At 43.0% G+C, this 19,079-nt stretch overlaps 1 protein-coding gene across 6 annotated transcripts in view; it reads right to left on the reverse strand.

Annotated features, from left to right (window-relative positions):
• Positions 1-4,924: 4,924 nt before the first annotated feature.
• Positions 4,925-19,079, reverse strand: part of WDR37 (WD repeat domain 37) — a 197,021-nt gene continuing 182,866 nt past the window's right edge. For 4 of the 6 annotated variants that reach the window (XM_033931546.1, XM_033931540.1, XM_033931544.1 and 1 more), the window contains exons 13-14: positions 17,396-17,510; positions 6,115-11,375 (exon numbers count right to left, since the gene is read on the reverse strand). In XM_033931546.1, the coding sequence (XP_033787437.1) occupies positions 11,244-11,375; positions 17,396-17,510 (247 nt within the window). In that variant the 3' untranslated portion in view covers positions 6,115-11,243. Of the gene's footprint in view, positions 11,376-17,395; positions 17,511-19,079 lie in introns of all 6 variants that reach the window. The other 2 variants (XM_033931543.1, XM_033931545.1) reach the window with 1 other exon arrangement.

A 19,079-nucleotide genomic window follows, 5' to 3' on the forward strand; every position in this document is an offset into this window, starting at 1 on the left:
TCCTGCCCCATGCAGATCATTCACAGGAAATGGCTCGAGAGACTACAGGAGCTCAAGGCAGCCATTTCTTGTGAGCAATCTGCACAGGGCAGGTGCATGGGAAGATTGCTCCTGAGTGAAAATCCACTAGACCACCAGGTAAGGCTTAAGAGGGGCTTTCAGGGCTTAAAATAGCTGGGGGAGCAGGGGTTAGGGGCAGAACTGGCCTGAATATTATTCACGGTTTTTTTTAATATTTGCGGCCCGGCTCTGCCCCTAACCCCCACAAATATGGAGGGGGAAGTGTATTTGTAAAGCAGCCAATGTGTGTAGTATGTAAGAATGGTGTCAAATTTGATTTAGTACACACTTGACATACCACCTTTTTTTAAACAGTGGTTTACAAATTTTAAAAAAAATCAACATTAGAAATGGAAATGAATACTTAATAAGAAGATAGAGAAGAGTCAAAAGATATACAGAAGAATGGTAAGAAAGGATCCACCAGACACACCAACCAGCCAGAATCATCCCACCATCCCCAGAAAGTCTTGCATTGTCCCAGTCACCAGGCATTCTGGGTGTATAGATGTAGAAGGCATACTCCAATCCATTAAGGTGAGGCATCTGTTGTTAGGATACCATTAGCCAGAAGGGAGAGATTTTGCTAGGCACCATCATCAGGATGCTTTGGATAGATGAAGTAATCTGAATCCATTTGAAAAGTGAATGTCATCTTTGAACCCAGATGGATTCTAGATGCCATTGCAATATTTTCATGTGTAACCTCGATATTGGCAGTGTGCAGTTCTGGCCATATGACTTAGGAGCGCAGTGCATCTCAAGCGGTTATTGACCAAGCTTAGATGAAGCCATAAGGTAAGGCTGACAATGCATTATATATGCCTTCTGGGATATATGCTTTGGGATGATTTGTAAGATTACCTTGATAAACTTGATTATGTGTCAGCTGAAAGATGGATTTTTCTGTTGATGAAAAACCTGCAATCATGTAGTGTTTACATTGTTAGCAAATCAAAGATTCTTTCATTAAATGTTCATTGTCAAAAAGGTTTATTTGATTCATTCCCCTTTCTATGGGAGGAAGAGGGTATCAAATATTTAGGCATTTGGATTCATAAAACTTTGGAAGAGTCAATGAAGATAAATGAAAAATCTTTATTGATAAAGTTCACAGAAATGTGTGAGCAATGGAATCCTTTACATTTGTCTTGGTGGGGAAGAGTCCAAACAGTCAAAATGATGATCTTGCTTGTGGATTGATACCAAATGGGTATGTTGCCAGTTTTTTTTCCCGGGGTCATTTTACAAGAAATTAAATAGTATTTCAACTAAATTTATTTGGCTGAGCAAAGCAGCGAGAATTGCTTTAGTATCTCTACAAAAACCAATTGCAGAGGGTGGGTTAAATTTTCCAAATTTTTATTGGTATCATCAATCCTATATTATGCATCAAGGTATGTACTGGATCCTACCGGAGCTCATGGAAAATCTTTCAGATCGGTTGTGGCTGGAATGGCAACTTATGTCTCCTTTGAGATTATGTCATATTTTGAGTCTCAAAATGCCTAGGTTATATAAGGACAATAGAATTTTAGTAGATACCTGGAAGACATTAAAATTTATTGCTAATTTAACACCTAGTCCAATTCATAAGTCAAATTGTCAGTCCCTTTGGCTGAACTCCAAGATTCAAATTGGCGGGTTTAAAATCATCTGGAAGCATTGGATGAAGGCGGGCATATGCACTTTGGAGGATGTCATATCAGATGGCAAACTGCTTGACTTTTCACAATTGCAACATAAATTTGGTCTTAATAAATCACAAAGTTTTAGGTGGTTGCAGTTGAAGTAGGCCATTCAGGAGGGGTTCCCTGACTGGAAAAATCTTAAAACTCAATCCAGTTTGTTGTTCCTGTGCTTCCAGATGGATTTCCTGGGTCACCAGGCCTCTCAGTGGCATAAATTAATGTCTGGATTTTGAATAAGAAACCAAAAACTGGTCTTTGTGACATTTGGAGCATTGAGATAAAGCATCAGATTACTGCGTCTCAATGGCCACGAACCTGGACTTGGAGGATGAGATGTACGTTGTCAGCATCTATGAGACAAACTTGGTTTTTCTTGTTGCATTTTACTGAACTGCTTTTAATAATATAAAAAACAACCTTCTGCTAAAATGCTTTGTACATATCAGTCTTTGTTATTTGGGAACAAACTTTTACTTATTAAAGTATTAAAATTTGGAGGATCCTGGCTTGGAGGTAGGCTTCAGAGGGTAGTGGTGAACAGCACCCCCTCCGAAATGACGGAGGTAATCAGTGAGTGCCGCAGGGCTCGGTCCTGGGCCCGATCCTATTCAACATCTTTATAAAAGACTTGGCAGAAGGGCTGCGAGGTAAAATAACATTATTCGCTGATGACGCCAAACTAAGCAATGTAGTGGGCAAAAGCACAACAGACATAAATTCAATGTCTGACAACATGATGCACGACCTACTCCTACTGGAGCGCTGGTCTAGGTCCTGGCAACTGTTTCAATGCCAAAAAATGCAAAGTCATGCACCTGGGCAGCCAAAATCCATGCAAGACTTATACCCTTAATGGCGAGATCTAACAAGAACTGAAACAGAACGAGACTTAGGGGTGATCGTCAGTGAGAACATGAAGACTGCCAATCAAGTGGAGCAAGCTTCATCCAAGGCAAGGCAAGGCAAATCATAGGTTGCATACGCAGGAGTTTCATCAGCTGTAAGCCTGAAGTCATTATGCCATTGTATAGATCTATAGTGAGGCCCCACCTGGAATACTGTGTGCAATTCTGGAGGCCGCATTACCATAAGGATGTGCTGAGACTGGAGTCGGTCCAGAGAATGGCCACCCGGATGGTCTCGGGACTCAAGGATCTCCCGTACGAGGAACGGCTGGATCAGTTGCAGCTGTACTCACTCGAGGAACGCAGAGAGAGGGGTGACATGATCGAGACATTCAAGTATCTCACGGGCCGCATCGAGATGGAAGAAGATATCTTCTTTTTCAAGGGTCCCGCGGCAACAAGGGGGCATCCGTGGAAAATCAGGGGCGGGAAACTGCACGGGGACACCAGGAAATTCTTTTTCACTGAAAGGGTGGTTGATCACTGGAATAGTCTTCCACTTCAGGTTATTGAGGCCAGCAGCGCGCCTGATTTTAAGGCCAAATGGGATAGACACGTGGGATCTATTCACAGAGAAAGGTAGGGGAGGGTCATTGGGGTGGGGAGACTAGATGGGCCGTGGCCCTTATCTGCTGTCTATTTCTATGTTTCTCTGTTTCTAAACTACATTTGTCAAATTCCATCATATTACTTTTTTGAAAGGCATTAAAAACTAACTCCTCCCCCCCTCCCCCATTTTACTGAACCACGATAGTGGTTATTAGCACAGGGAGCCGCACTGAATGCTCCATGCTGCTCCCGACATTCATAGGAACTCTATGAGTGTCAGGAGCAGCGCGGAGCATACAGCGTGGCTTCCTGTACTAATAACCGCTATCGCAGTTCAGTAAAATAAGAGGAGTGGGATATTTATTTTAGACCAAAAATTTTAAGATTATGCAGGAAACAATGTTAAAATTATTAATTTCCCTTGTATATGAAGAGCTTTTATTTATGATTCACCTTGCAGCTTCCAAGTGGAATACTAGACAGTTACAATTCTGGAAGGAAATCTTAGTATGTATAATAGGGTTGTGCATTTGGTAGTGCACATTTAGGGCTCTTTTGACAAAGCTGCATTAGGTTTTTTTAAAAAAATCAATGGCCATGGCAGCATTAGCTCCGACACTCATAGAATTCTTATAAGTGTAGGTGCTAATACTACTGCGGCTGGCGATAAAAAAAAGTTTATCGCAGCTTTATAAAAAGGGAATTAGTTCCCTTATTGTGTGTTAAAGAATTTAATATGTGCTAAATTGATTTAACATATGTTAATCTACAAGGCAACATATGCTACATTGACTAGTGTATGTTAAAAAGCTAATAATAGATTAAAGAACAAATTTATGACAACTGAAAAAAATGCTCAACTATTAGGAGGAGAAAGTCAAACAAATCAAAAACAAGCCAAAAATGATTGTTCTGTGCAGATTCCTAATATACACCAATTAAAGGCGTTTTTACAGTTATTATGGGAGTAGGCAGGCCGGGGGGGGGGGTCCAATACTGCAGACCAGGAGCATCAGGGCTTTAGGTTACATTAATTGGCTCTTAACGTGACTTAAACAACCTTAACACTGCTTTTCTAAAAATAATGTGGTGATATTTAAGTCACTACACATTAGGGAGTAAAGAGATGCAAAATATGCAAATACATGTTCTGCATCTCATTACTATGCAAATAGCCTAACGTGATTTGTGGTGATACCACAAGTCACATACGGCTTCCGAAGGATGATAAAATAACCCCAGCTTTTTGCTGGATTATTTTATTGTCCGGGAGCATTAGGCCATATATGGAAATATGACCTCAAGTCACGTGAGATTGCGCTAGGGATGCCATTTTGAGGAGGGCACCTGGAGTGGCCAGGAACAATTGGGTATCGCTCCTGGCTGAGAAGACCCGGACCCCTCCCTGGATACCCCCCCAAGACCATCAATATTGAATTTCAGGTAGCTACTGGGGAAGTAGGCAGACCTGGAGAGGCATCAATGTGTGGTAAATGGCAAAATCGTATTGCACCTTAATGAATTCCCCCCTTATTCTCTAACCTGCACAAATTGGTCTTACACAACTTGCATTTTGCTAAGCTATTCTCAATGTGAATATTAAGAATTCCAGCATTCATAAAAGGCCATCTTTGGACCCATCGATCATGTAATGAAAGAAAACAAGCTTTCTCAACTGTGAGGGGACTACCATGGACAGAGAAACAGAGAGACATAAAAGGCACAAAAAACTATTTTAATGGTGTTTCAATGCAATGGAAACAGTAAAAGACATACTGACCACGTGAACAACTAAATTTGCACATCAGTAGATAAAAATGGCTCTATGTAACACAAACACATTAATTTTATCCAAAAGAAAGGTTCTTTTTCACAGATTTGAGTGAAGTATAAGATCTGTTTTCAGCCAGATTCTTCCGATTCAAAGATAGCCATAGAATCTGTGAAAACAGATGTGCATTGTTCTTCAAGAGACAAAAACATCTTTGACCTGTCCAATGCTGCATTTCTTGTTAAATAATGCACTCAATAAATATTTTCATGCACAGCCACTTTTCCTTCTTTATTTTGTAAAGTGCTGCATGTAACAACTTCAGTATAGGGAAGTTCCTCTCCTCTCTACTTCAACTGTATGTGATCAGATAGAAGGAACTTGCAATGCTGATACGTACATATATATCTAGCCTAAACTAGTAACATTTGATTCCTAGAACACTTACATAACAGTAATATTTATGAGATCAAGACGAGACATTTAATCTATACAAAATTAAGTTAGTTGATAAGTAGTTTCATTGATTGAATACCACACTATAGATTGATGCTTTCAAACTACCGGTTTGGCTGTATTATTCAGTTATTTTGTGTGTGTCTTTCTGTGAAGGTGAGCTAAAGGGAGTTTCTGCTTGAGCAGAACTCCTCAATCTGTGCGTTATCCAGCCCAGTGGTTCTGTCCTGGGGGGACCCCCTGCCAGTCGGGTTTTCAGGATATGCTTGAGTGAGATTTGCATATAATGGAAGTGAGAGGTATGCAAATCTGTCTCATGCATATTCACTGGGGATATCCTCAGAACCTAACTGGCTGGAGGGTCCCCCAGGACAGGTTTGAGAACCACTACTGCAGTTAATCTCTACTATGCCACTGATGACCTAAGACACCCCAGTGAGCTGGCACTGCGTATCTATGAGCAACTTGAGAGCTGCTCAGAAACAATGCTGAGCTCTTCCCTATGCACCGTCAGCCTGAGGAAAGCAAGTGGCTTGGAACCTACAAGGCCGTGTTAAAAACTTTTTTACCAGGATCAACTGTTTGGTGGGGTTTTTTTTTTTTTATTAATCTTTATTCATTTTTAAAGCTCACAATAAGTGTAACAAATAATACAATCATTTATACTTTAACATCACTCTAACTCGCATCAAATAACCCCCCTCCCTTTGTTTGGTTTTTTTAAATCATTCAATTATCAGAACACTTTTTTTTTTTTTTTTTTATAAATTTTCAATTTCTTCTTTACACAAAAATAGTTTTGAAACGTGGTTAAAAGGCCTGTCTACTACGCTCCATTACTGATTTACCACTACCCTTTGCCAATATTAAGTTGATACCTCCAATGTATCACTGCAATATAAACATTTGAGCAGCATGATTTTTAAAATTAGGGAGAGTGATCCTAAAATAAGTTTGTAACTGTTCATAGAAGAGATGGAAAATAAATATTGCAAATCATTCCCCCATTATTGTCCTAATATACTCCCCCCTTTTTTTTTTTACAAAACCGTGCAAGGCGATTTTAGCGCTGGCTGGTGCGCTGAATGCTTTACGTTGCTCCAATGCTCATAGGAACTCTATGACCTTCGGAACAGTGGAAAGCATTCAGCGTGCTGGCCGGCGCCAAAAACGTCTTGCATGGTTTTGTAAAGGGGGGGCGGGGGTATGTTCGGACAATAATGATACTCAGGAATAAGAAAAGCCACAAGGCCAAGAAACAGGCAGGTTAATATTTTTATAAATAAATGTAGCAGTTGTTTTAAATAATTTAATTGCTGATTTAGAAGTTACCCATCTCTGCCCTTCACTGCAGAAGAGGCCCTTCCAAAATCTAACGAAATGCTATGATTTATCACATTTTCAAATCTCTCTCTGCATGTGATAAAAAAAAAAAAAAAAAAAAGCTCCTACACACTACTGCAGATAATCATTGTATAAAATCCTTAAAAGGCCAGCAGCTTTCTTTTTGATATCTTTCCATAATTGAATTGTTGGTTAACTCACCTATTGAAGTAGTTTTATAAACGTTTTCCCATGTGTAAAGACTGTTTCATATATAGAAAAGGTTTTTTTTTAAAAATACAATTAGCTCACAGTATACATACATGTGACAGCACTGTGTGTACTGCTTACATATACATCATATGTAGGAATTCCCATTGGGAGAAGCAAGGAAGAGTAGTGATATACCTGTGTAATTTTATAAAATACATGGGACTATGCACACATTAATACCTGTCTCGGACCAGGTGCTACATTTATGTACTACAGGGGTTGATTCTGGGGGCCTGTTGTATAAAAGGCATGGAGGGGCATAATCAAAAGAAACATCTAAGTCCAATTTGCACACAGGACACTAGTCGTTCAAAGTCAGCACTTCATGCTAAAATATTTTTTTCCCCAAAAGTCGTCTACCTGTACGTTCAGGCGTTTAATTGCCCAGATCACCATTAGGTCTATCTTTATACCACATTCTCGACCAAAAATTTGTCCAAGTCCCAAACGCCCAGAACAAGACCTTTTAGACATGAGATGCCCAGCCCCTCCTGCCAGAAGCCCCGAAGACGGCCCCCACTCTCAAATGTCCGCGGCAAGGAGTGCCCAGTTCCTCCTGCCGCCACCTTGTTGAGACATCCACTGGCAGGAGGGATGCCCAGCCCCTCCTGCTAGAATCTCCCACCCCCCCTAAGATCATCAACAGGAGGATCACCCTATATGGGAGCTATCTAAGGGATCTGGCCAATTTGGGTCTTAGCCCACTCCCAGCGTATCCCAGAATGCACTGGGAGATTCTGGTTGGCCCAGGTGCCTAAGGCCCTTCTTATGAGAAGGGCCTTAAGCGCCTGGACCAATCAGGGCCTTAGGCTCCTGCCCGGTGCAGCCCATGATGCACCAGGAATGGGTAGGTCCGCCATTCAGTGGAGATGGGCCTGCCATCTGGAGGGAGAAAGCATTCCTCTGGCCGGTCAACTTAAAAAAAGGTACTATGGGGTCCGGGTGGGCTTGGGAGGAGTCAGGGAGCATGCCTTTGGGTGGGGGTGTGGTACCAGTAGGAGGGACTGGGCATCGCTTCTGCCGGTGGATGTCTCAGCAAGGTGGCGGCAGGAGAGATTGGGCACTCTTCCTGCCATGGATATTCAGGGAAGGGAGGGGTAGCTACAGAGGTTTCAGCAGGAGGGACTGGGTATCCCTCCTGCTGGTAGTCTTCGCGGGGGGACAGGTTCACTGCCATGGTTGTTAAACTAATCGCAGCAGGGATCAGCTCAGCGCCAATCCAATTCTCTAACCAGAGCTTATGACATAGATGCTGGTTAGAGAATCATGGTATTAGATTATTCTATACAGGACACCTGTGTATGAATCTCAAAAGCCGCTTAGGCAGCTTCTGAGACCGGGTTTCCTATACAGAATCCGGCCCTTAGACCTGGTTTTAAATCATCTAAGTCCAGGCAGCCACGTAAAATTTTCAATTATCCCTGCAGTATGACTAAGTGTAGGTTAGCCCATATAATGCCCACCTCCTTCTGTCACCACTCCTTCAAAAATGCCCCTTTCTTTTCCGGGAATACAGTAGGATTCAGAGACCTAAAATGTCTCTGCATATGTCGAAAAACCCGTTTTGATTATCGACACTTTGATGACCTGACTTTTAGGTTGTCCAAGTGCAGACTTGGGCGGAGTTTTAGATGTATTTTTGTTTTGATTATGAGTCTTATAGGCACCTGTTACCTTTTTAAAATATTCTTCAAAAATCACTTCCAATAAACATCACAAATATTTCCATATCATTTAAAAAAAAAATTTCTTTAATCAATAGAGAAAAATACAGTTTGAGTTCTGAGGTAATTATATATGAGGCAAAAGACCAACTTCCAATATACAGAGACTTCTATTGCCTTCCAAAATTAAAATCATCTGTCCAGAAACTCCTCATGTACATCACTAAATATCATTTAAGAAACAATTTTTACAGTAAGTACAAAAAAACTTTATCATGCCAGTTCTATGTCAGGGTTTCAAAAAGAGCTAATCCATTCCATTTACATCCCTGTGCTCTTCAGTGTTTTATTGCACTCTTTTTTGGAAACATTGTTTCTTAAGTGATATATTTAATCATGTATATGAGGAGTTTCTGGGTAGATATTATCATTTTGGAAGACAATAGAGGAGGTCTATGTATATTGTGAGCGAGCCTTTTGCCTCATATATGATTAGTTTATTATTTATATTCCACCTTTAAAGAAGACGGAATACAACCAAACGTACACAATTAAAAAATAAATAACTCCCCAGAACTCAAAAAGCTACTTCTCTCCATTAATTAAAGAAATATTTTTGATCTTGAAATATTTGTAATATTTGTTGGAAATGCTTTTTGAAGATTGTTATTTACAGTATCACTTCCTTTTCGATGTTTAGGATGACCTTTATACAATAGGCTTAAAATAGGTATATTTTTATGAAATAAAACCCCTAAATGCAGAATTAATCCAAATGTTCATACAATCCTCTTTTTCATATTAAGAATATATGTCCATTTTGGGTGGTAACCTTTTTCCTCAGAGCATAAAGGACAGGAAACAAAATGAGGAGAAAGAGGGATAAAAGTAAGTAACAATGGCCCCCTTTTACAAAGCCACCATAGAGGTTTCTACTGAAGGTCAGCAAGGTAAATGCTCCAATGCTCATAGGAATTCTATGAATGTTGGAGCATTTACCTTACCAGTCCATGATAGAAACCTCTACTTTCATCTACTCCACCAAACACTGAACATAGCAAACATCAAAATTTAAGAATAATCATTGACAAAAGATGTCACTTCAAAAAGAATGGAAAATAATTCATGTCAGTAAGAATGACTAAGGATCACTTCCAAGACATTTTTTTTCTTTTTCTGATAATATCCAGAGAGCACATTTTCTACCTCTTCTTTTCTAACTTCCGTATGGATTTTGTAATCCATATGACAATCATCTCTGTGAATATATTTGGTATCATTCTCTTCTGTTCTTTTTTTTTTTTTTTTTTCTGGTTTTATACACACTTTAGTATTCTTCCTTCTCTCTTCCCATATCAGACATGTGCAGTCAAACAATCACGCACGCTGTATCAAAGTCTTGGATTACAATGGTAGACAATTATTCTAAGCCACCTCTGATAGAGACAAACTATGCAATGGTATGCAATGCTAAATAAAAAGGCAAAAAAAAATATTTCATTTTGGACAGAGCATCAAGGGCTCCTTTTACTAAGCTGCAATAGCGTTTTTAGCGCATGCTGAATTACCGCGTGCGCTAAACCTGCACTACGCGGCTAGAACTAATACCAGCTCAATGCTGGCGTTAGCGTCTAGCGTGCGCGGCAATTCAGCACGCACTAAAAACGCTATTGCAGCTTAGTAAAAGGAGCCCCAAAAGTCAGTATGGGCATTATCTTCAAGGCCAGCTCCCATTATAGCAAGTCACCGGGAACAGTAACAAATTGTAAGAAGAGCTGTGAGCTAAAGTGCTTTAAAATGGCTTGAATAAGCTTCAATGACTGAAAAATCACATTATGTTCTCATTTTCAATTTGGCCACATGAGATCCTAGGCGATTAACATGCGCTTTATTTTAAAGGCACATCAAACACTTCCCTGTTCCTTTCATTTCACTTTTGGGGGGAACTAACAGTAGCCTGTAACGTGGAAACCAGGAATTCTGGAATCAAGTTTAAAAAATTAAACCTGATAGTCAAATTTTTCAAATCCATACCTTGTTTCAGAATCTAAACAGGAGCCGAGATTATCCTTCTGCAGCAGTGCTTAACGCCAAAATGTCAAAACAGCAAACATATTGCAAGCAGAATTCACACTGCAATTGAAAGTTCAGCTCATCAAGGCCTTTTCATAGCACGCAGATAAGTGTAATTATTAAATCAAATATGACAAGTTCAGCATGGATTTCACATTTCAATCACAAAAAATAATAATGTCCTGCTGAACAACTCTGAAGCACTGGGGTATATTCTACCTGAAAATGTGCTGCTTCTCTTTAATGAGAAATAAAAGTCGAAATAGAAAAGTTTATATACATACACAACTCAAACTTATTAAGAAAAACATTCACACTCTTTTTTTTTTTTTTTACTGTACATTTCATGCAACTGTGCATAATGTGGCAACAACTTTTACAAAGCACTCTAACCAGAGAAATCTCACAATGATTGCAGGTTGACATATGTAGCGTAGTTACACATTCATGGCAAAATGAACACAACGCCTTCAGCATCTTATTTTTCTTGCAGTAGTGCAGGGATATTGATATTCCATCCTATGGCCTGACGGTCAAACCCACAGGTGAACAGGTTACAAATTGGGTGGTCTTCACTCCAAGCAGAGCAGCATACCATACGTCGGTGACCCTGTTAAAATATTGATGAAAACACATAGTAATATAAAGAAGCCAAGGGGTTTACATTATCTACAGTGAACAGGATTAATTTTAAGAAACAGACAATTACAAAAGTGTTTTCAATTTCTCTGCAAGCAAGACCAGATGGAACCCAGCAGTTGATGCCCTACATAGACTATCACAGTGTCTTGGCTCATTTGCTGCCTTTGCTATTTGGGCTGACTGTGCCCAGGAGTGCTGCTGACACAGCCTGGGGAGCAGCAGAACCAAGCAATGCTCTTATGACAACACTTAGCTGAGGGCCAATAGCAAAGTTAGAATCCACTAAGGAGAGTACAGTGCCTGGCTTGCTATTGAGCTTGAACATTAAAGCGAAATGTGTAGATACAGAAGCAGCTGTTCAGGTAAGATTAAGTTGCAGTCCAATTTTGGTGTGGAGTCCTAAATTATGGAATATTCTACCTGTGGACTTAGTAAATCTGGAGAGATTCTATCTTTCCTTGAAGAGAAGATTAAGAGCCTGGTGATATGAGGGGCTGCTGAAAAGTTCTCAGCCCAACCAACAAAGTTGGGGCAGTCTCCATCAAGGGCTATACACTCAGTCTAGCATTTTTCCATGTTTTTCTTTCTGTATTTTTCAAACAGAACAAAAAAAGTGGAAAAATTACTGGACTAAGGCCCTGATTCTCCAAAGTGCATCCTGATTTTAGACGTCCTACAGCTGTCTAATCAGCCAATCGGGATGCACATTTTTTTTTAAAAAATGCTCCCCAGGCAAGCCTGAAGGTGCCTCCGGGAGCCTAGGGAGACCCGCAAGATGCCTAAGCTCGTCTAAGGGCCTTAGGCGGGCCTTAGGCTGAACCTAGGCGGCCCTACGCGTCTCCCTAGTAGAGGAGAAGCTTAAAATGTAGGCCAGCAAAATGCTGGCCTACATTGTAAGAAGACGCGGCCGCTATACTTATCGCGGCAAGGGATCTCTCTGCCGCTATAAGTATAGTGGGCCGCGGCCCCCTGACCAGGAGGGTGCCCAAACCCTCTGCCCGAAGACGCACCCCCCCCCACTACCGACCGCCCCCCCCGACACTATCGACCGCCCCCCCCCCCCCCGACATTACCGATCTCCCCCCCCGACAATATCGATAGCTGGCAGGAGGGTGCCCAATCCCTCCTGCCCGAAGACGCACCCCCCCCGGCGCTAACAACCCCCAAACCTCCACTCCACCAAACCTGTTCTTAGATGGGTCTTGCACGTCTTGAGCCGGCAGGCACGCCTCGTCGAAATGAAGCGGGCCCGCCCCTTCCGGCCCATCCCGCCGAAGCCTAAGGCCTGATTGGCCCAGGCTCTAGAAGCCTGGACCAATCAGGCCTTAGGCATAGTGGGTCCGCCCATCTTCTCTAAGTCTAAGGTCTGATTGGCCAATCTGTTTGGCCAATCAGGCTTTAGATTAAGTGGGGATGGGCGGACCCGCTATGCCTAAGGCCTGATTGGTCCAGGCTTCTAGAGCCTGGGCCAATCAGGCCTTAGGCTTCGGCGGGATGGGCCGGGAAGGGGCGGGCCCGCTTCATTTCGACGAGGCGTGCCTGCCGGCTCAAGACGTGCAAGACCCATCTAAGAACAGGTTTGGTGGAGTGGAGGTTTGGGGGGTTGTTAGCGCCGGGGGGGGGGTGCGTCTTCGGGCAGGAGGGATTGGGCACCCTCCTGCCAGCTATCGATATTGTCGGGGGGGGGGTGGGGGGGGAGATCGGTAATGTCGGGGGGGCGGTCGATAGTGTCGGGGGGGGGCAGTCGATAGTGTCGGGGGGGCGGTCGGTAGTGGGGGGATGCGTCTTCGGGCAGAGGGTTTGGGCACCCTCCTGGTCAGGGGGCCGCGGCCCGCTATACTTATAGCGGCAGAGAGATCCCTTGCGATAAGTGTAGCGGGCCGTGTCTAATCTAACCCGTTTCTCTAACCCGCGTCTGTAACATGGACGCCGGTTACAGAATCGGGGTTTAGTTTAGGCCGATTCTGAATAGGACGCCTCTCCCGGGCGTCCTATTCAGAATCAGGGCCTAGGTGTCTTGCGGGCCTCGCCTTCAATATAGGCGGCCTGCCTGGGGAGCATTTTTTTTAAAAAACGTGCATCCCGATTGGCTGATTAGACAGCTGTAGGACGCCTACAGCTGCCTAAAATTGGGACGCACTTTTAGAGAATCAGGCCCTAAGTGTATAGCCCTCGATGGAGACTGCCCCAACTTTGTTGGTTGGGCTGAGAACTTTTTAGCAGTCCCTCGTATACCTAGGCATTTGGCCGTTTGATTTCTTGGGGGTGGTTTGTAGATCTGGGTTAACAGGGGCAGGCTTGGGTCACTTTAGGTCATCCGTAGAGGGAAGGGGATTTGTTTTTTAGCTTGTACTATGCTTTGGTCATCTTTTGGTGAAGTATGTTTTCATATCATCTAAAAGAAAGCCAATACTGTGAAAAGTATCCTTATTAATTGGAAAAGTATATACAAAATCTTAGTTATTTTTAAGCTTAATTTACCGATAATAAAACTGGAATATGTAAAAACTCGGAGGCTGGATTAGTTTAATAAAATAAAGGACAACACAACACAGAATATAATAATTATTTCACATGTATAGACTGTGTCATATTCATGAACTCTATAAGAAAATAACCTGAAAGACCATATTAAAAACACTTAAGTACTTCTTATTGATTTCCTTGTTTTGCTTCATATATACTGGGTCATATTTTTATTTATGAATGGGGCCTCTTGAAAGATCTTGAAAAAGACAGGTCACATCCCATTTGGCTTATCTTTCTACTTAATGTACCTGAAATATAAATTCTCTTTATCAAATGCTTGGAAATGCAAGTAATTAAATTTAAAAAAAATATCAAATCTGCCAAAATTTCCTTCTCTGGGTAATACTGTAGATGAGGGAATCCCCATGCTTAATAGCTAGCTTACTCCCTCAAACCAGAGGAAGCAAAAGCAGGAAGCCGAACTTCCTGATTCACATGGAAAGCAGAAACTACTTTCAGAAGAAAAGAAGGAACAGTACGGAGCATCCCAGCAGAATCCGTAATACGCAGAAAGGGATCCCTGCAGGAAAAAGCCTGACATTCTGAGACCCTTTAGGCTTAGGTAATAGCCACCAGAAAGACTGACTTGATCGTGAGATCCATCAGACATACCTGCTCCAGAGGCTCATATGGCGGATGAGCCAGAGTACAAAGAACCAGATTAAAATTCCAGGTCAGACAGGGAAGGCACAACAAAGGCCAAGCCGTAGAGCACCCGCAGAAAACGAGCTATATCTGGATGAACTGCCAATGAGCCCCTAAAAGAAGGAAGGCCCATACACGAAAGACCAGCAATCTCATAGCAATGTCATAGCATTTAGTGCTCCAGACTAGAGAATGACACGGGGAAAAAATCTGTCCCCGTCACCGCCCCGTCCCCCCATCCTCTGCACTGCCCCGTCACCGCCGTTCCCTTCACCGCCCCATCACCGTCACCGCCATCCCTTTCACCGCCCCGTCACCGCCACTGCCATCCCATTCACTGCCCCGTCACCGTCCCCGCAGCATCCATATGAGCCTCAGTAACTTACAAGTGATTTAACGAGGCAGAAGCCCCTCCTATGCGATTAAACTGCTTTAAATATTAGGTGGTATGTTCCTCTGTTTCCTTGTTCTTACCTTTCTAACCACCCCTTCTCACGTTATTACTTTTATTTTATTTTTGTAACTAGATTTTTGTTAGGGATCTTTCTGGTAAAGGTAAGAGTTCACCTTTAGAGGTTGCAACACAAAAATACTCCATTAACTGCAATGTCTGGAATTAGGTTTCTGTAGTGTGAAAAGCAATAGCTGTGAAATCAGCATATGGCATCATACTCATTCCACTTAAACAATATGTCACACCTAGAGAAGCTTGTTCCAATACAAAATAATTTTACTAACAAAAAATGAGCAAGATAGAAGAGCCTAAAAACCTCCCACAAGCAAACCAATCTGAAGTACCCACATTTTCTATTTTCACATATACACAATTTTTACATAGAAAAAGAACAGCATATTCATTGTGGCTCCAATTTTCAAGCTTTTAGAGTGCCATAGCAGGAAACACAAACCTCTTAATGTTCCCATTAGGGATTTTCTCCCTTACCCCGATCTATGAAAGGTCCAGCAGCCCCCACCCTCCCTCCACCTCACCTTATATTCTGAGTTTGCCGGCTTTCTTTTTCCCGAGCTGCACGCGTTCAAAAAGCCGTGCACGCGCGGCTGCGCAAGTCAATCAAACTTCTTCTCTCCTGCAACTTCCTGTTTCCGGTTGCGTCAGAGGAGAAGACTGATTGACTCGCGCAGCCGCGCGTGCACAGCTTTTTGAACGCGTGCGGCTCGGGAAAAAGGAAGCAGGCAAACTCGGAATATAAGTTGAGGTGGAGGGAGGGAGCTGGCTAAACGCTACGGGCGGTGGCTGCGGGGACCGCGCGATCCTTGATACCTCACTGCGGAGACAAGACCATTCACCGCTCCAAGGGGCGGTGAATGGTCTTGTCCCCATCCCCACAGCGACTGCTATTTTTCTTTCCCCGTTCCGGCGGGTTACCCGCGGCTAAATGTGGCTAGCCGCGGATAACCGCCACCGTGTCATTCTCTACTCCGGACCACAGTAGAAACCTCTACCACGGCTTAGTAAAAGAGGGCCTAAGTTAGTCCTATATGCTAACAATTAACAACTAAGAATATCTTATATTTTATTTAATTCTCTGCAGGAGAATTAAATGAAACTCTCTTCTTTGAAAGCATACACACTATAGACAACTAACTCAAAATACCTAGGGCTCCTTTTACGAAGGTGCGCTAGCATTTTTAACGCACACACAAGATTAGTGCATGCTATCCGAAAAATTACCGCCTGCTTAAAAGGAGGCGGTAGCGGCTAGCACACTTGGCTTGCGCTAAAACCGCTAGCGCGCCTTTGTAAAAGGAGCCCTTAGAGTCAAACTTTGTGCATGGGCATTTACAGCAACTGAAATCTGCTGTAAATTCTGGCACGTAATTTAGGGACGGGGATTTGATAGAGACTTTTAAAATATTAAAAGGATTTGATAAAATAGACCAGGAAGCAGCATTGCTAACATATTCAGAGGTGACACGGACAAGAGGTCATAGCCTGAAACTGTGTGGCAGCAGGTTCAGGACAAATGTCAGGAAGTTCTGCTTCACACAGCGAGTGGTGGGTGCTTGGAATGCACTCCCGGAGGAGGTTGTGGCAGAAACTACTGTACTGGGATTCAAGCGCAAGTTGGATGCACACCTTCTTGCATATCATATTGAGGGATACGGTAAAGTCGGGTCTCCAAAAAAGAGTACCTAAATGGGCCACCGCGTGTGCGGAGCACCGGACTGGATGGACTTCGGTCTGATCCGGTGGAGGCGTTTCTTATGTTCTTATCCCCAGTATTCAGTAATACTGCATACATCTTTAATTTATTCAATTTTCTATACCGTTCTTCCAGGGGAGCTCAGAACGGTTTACATGCATTTATTCAGGTACTCAAGTTTTCCCTGTAGTGAACGCTCCGGACCCATTCATGTTCCTCATATGGCCACACCCCCTTTTGAGTTGTGCACTATAAAATTTGTGTGGATCTTTATAGAGTAACGCTTAGCTAGATGATGCACAAGCAAATCCAAATTGTTGCAAATTAACACCAATAACTTAGCATTGCCACTAATTGACTTGTTAGCCAATTTAGTTGAGTGCACTTCTCAGGACAGCATGCAGTTTTGCCTGTGTAAACGTGCATACCATTTATAGAATCCGGGGCAAATGCATTTTTTAAAAACTGAATCTCTCAAGCGCCCTTCTGTCTTATAATTTAGAAAAAAGGGAGAAATTTTTAAAGAAAGGAGACAGATTGTCTTCCAATGATTTCTGAGTATACTAAGTTGATTCCTACCACATATCTCATTTCAATTCTCTGAACCAAAAATCTTGTGAATAAAAACAAAGAAAAAAATAGCACTTACTTGTCTGTTAGTGCGAGGAAGCCGTGCTAATCGCACTCCTGATAGGTCAAACAATCTAACTTGCCGGTTGTCATGTGGCAGGGCAATGATTCGTTGGCCAACAGATACACTAATCCTGCACAGAAGAGATCAAGTCTGTATGTTATGTACAAAGCAGAATAACCTGACAAACTGGATTCAAAAGTACATGCTTTAAAATGATATAGTTGTATATTTATCATTCCATTCAAAGCTCACAAATAAGATGAATTACCTTTGAGCCATTATCTATAAAGCAAAGATACTTACCTGTAGATGTTCTCCAAGGACAGCAAGTACCGGCATATATTTTCACAAGCGGAACCCGGTACAGACACTACCAAGTGTACTGTCACTTTAAATCTTTAGGCTGTGCCCTTCCCACCTGATTTCAGTTCGCGGCACCATTAGTTCAGTAAAAAAGCTAAGACGCCAACTAGGGGAAATGAGCTGTGAGAATATATGCCTGCTGTCCTCAAAGAACACCTGCTACAGGTAAGTATCTTTGCTTTCTCCAAGGACAAGCAGGCATATTCTCACATGTGGGACTCCCAAACTACCAGGATCATGATTCTGAACAAAGAGAATGGATAATAAACATGATCCTGGCCAGTGTTCCCGCTAAGCTGCGTTGGCCTGCGCTCACGCACAAAATATTACATCGCAGCGCACAAGTTTCTCTTCACAGCGCACACACGCGTCGCAAATTTCCCCACAATTGCCATGCTTCGGTTCCTCTTCTTCCTTCCTTCCTCCCCCCCCGCGGGACCCTGCGGCACCATCAACTCTTACTCCCTCTAATGTCGGCCCTGCAGCTCCAGACTTCCTCGCACCTTCTCCCCTCCCCCTTTGGATCGCTATTATTTTAAATGTTATAGCCGCGGAGCTGTATCCATCAGTGGAGATGTCTAACCTCGGCCTGCCCCGGAACTCTTACTGCAACAGTGACTTCCTGTTCCTGCCTAGACGGGCGGCTGCTGCAGTAAGAGTTCCGGGGCAGGCCGAGGTTAGACATCTCCACTGATGGATACAGCTCCGCGGCTATAACATTTAAAATAATAGCGATCCAAAGGGGGAGGGGAGAAGGTGCGAGGAAGTCTGGAGCTGCAGGGCCGACATTAGAGGGAGTAAGAGTTGATGGTGCCGCAGGGTCCCGCGGGGGGGGGGGGGAGGAAGGAAGGAAGAAGAGGAACCGAAGCATGGCAATTGTGGGGAAGTGCAGAGCTGCAGGGAAGAGTGTTGCGGTACCCAGCTGGAGGGAGAAGGAAGATGAGGGAGGGAATTAAAGGAGATGCCAGGGCTTGGAGCGTAGGAGGAAGGTATGCCAGTCTAAGGGAAAAGGAAGGGGGAGATGTGAGAGCATGGAGGGGGAGCAAAAGATGGAAGAAAAGGAAAGGAGAGAGATGCCAGAGAATCAGGGAAGGGGAGATACCAGACTATGAGGAGAGGTGTGGGAGAGGGAAGGCGAGGAGAGAGATGCCAGACCAATGGGGTGAAAGGAGAGATGGAAGGGGGAGGCATACAGTTTCTGGAAGGGGCATAGAAGGAGAGAAGATGCCATATAGGGGAAGAGAGACGGCAGACAGTGGATGGAAGGAAGAGAGTTACAAGAAGATGAGGAAAGGAGAAACCACAGAAGACAAAGGTAGAAAAAAATTTCTATTTA

Source organism: Geotrypetes seraphini, chromosome 2 (genome assembly GCF_902459505.1).
Source record: "Geotrypetes seraphini chromosome 2, aGeoSer1.1, whole genome shotgun sequence".
Classification (NCBI taxonomy): Eukaryota; Metazoa; Chordata; class Amphibia; order Gymnophiona; family Dermophiidae; genus Geotrypetes; species Geotrypetes seraphini.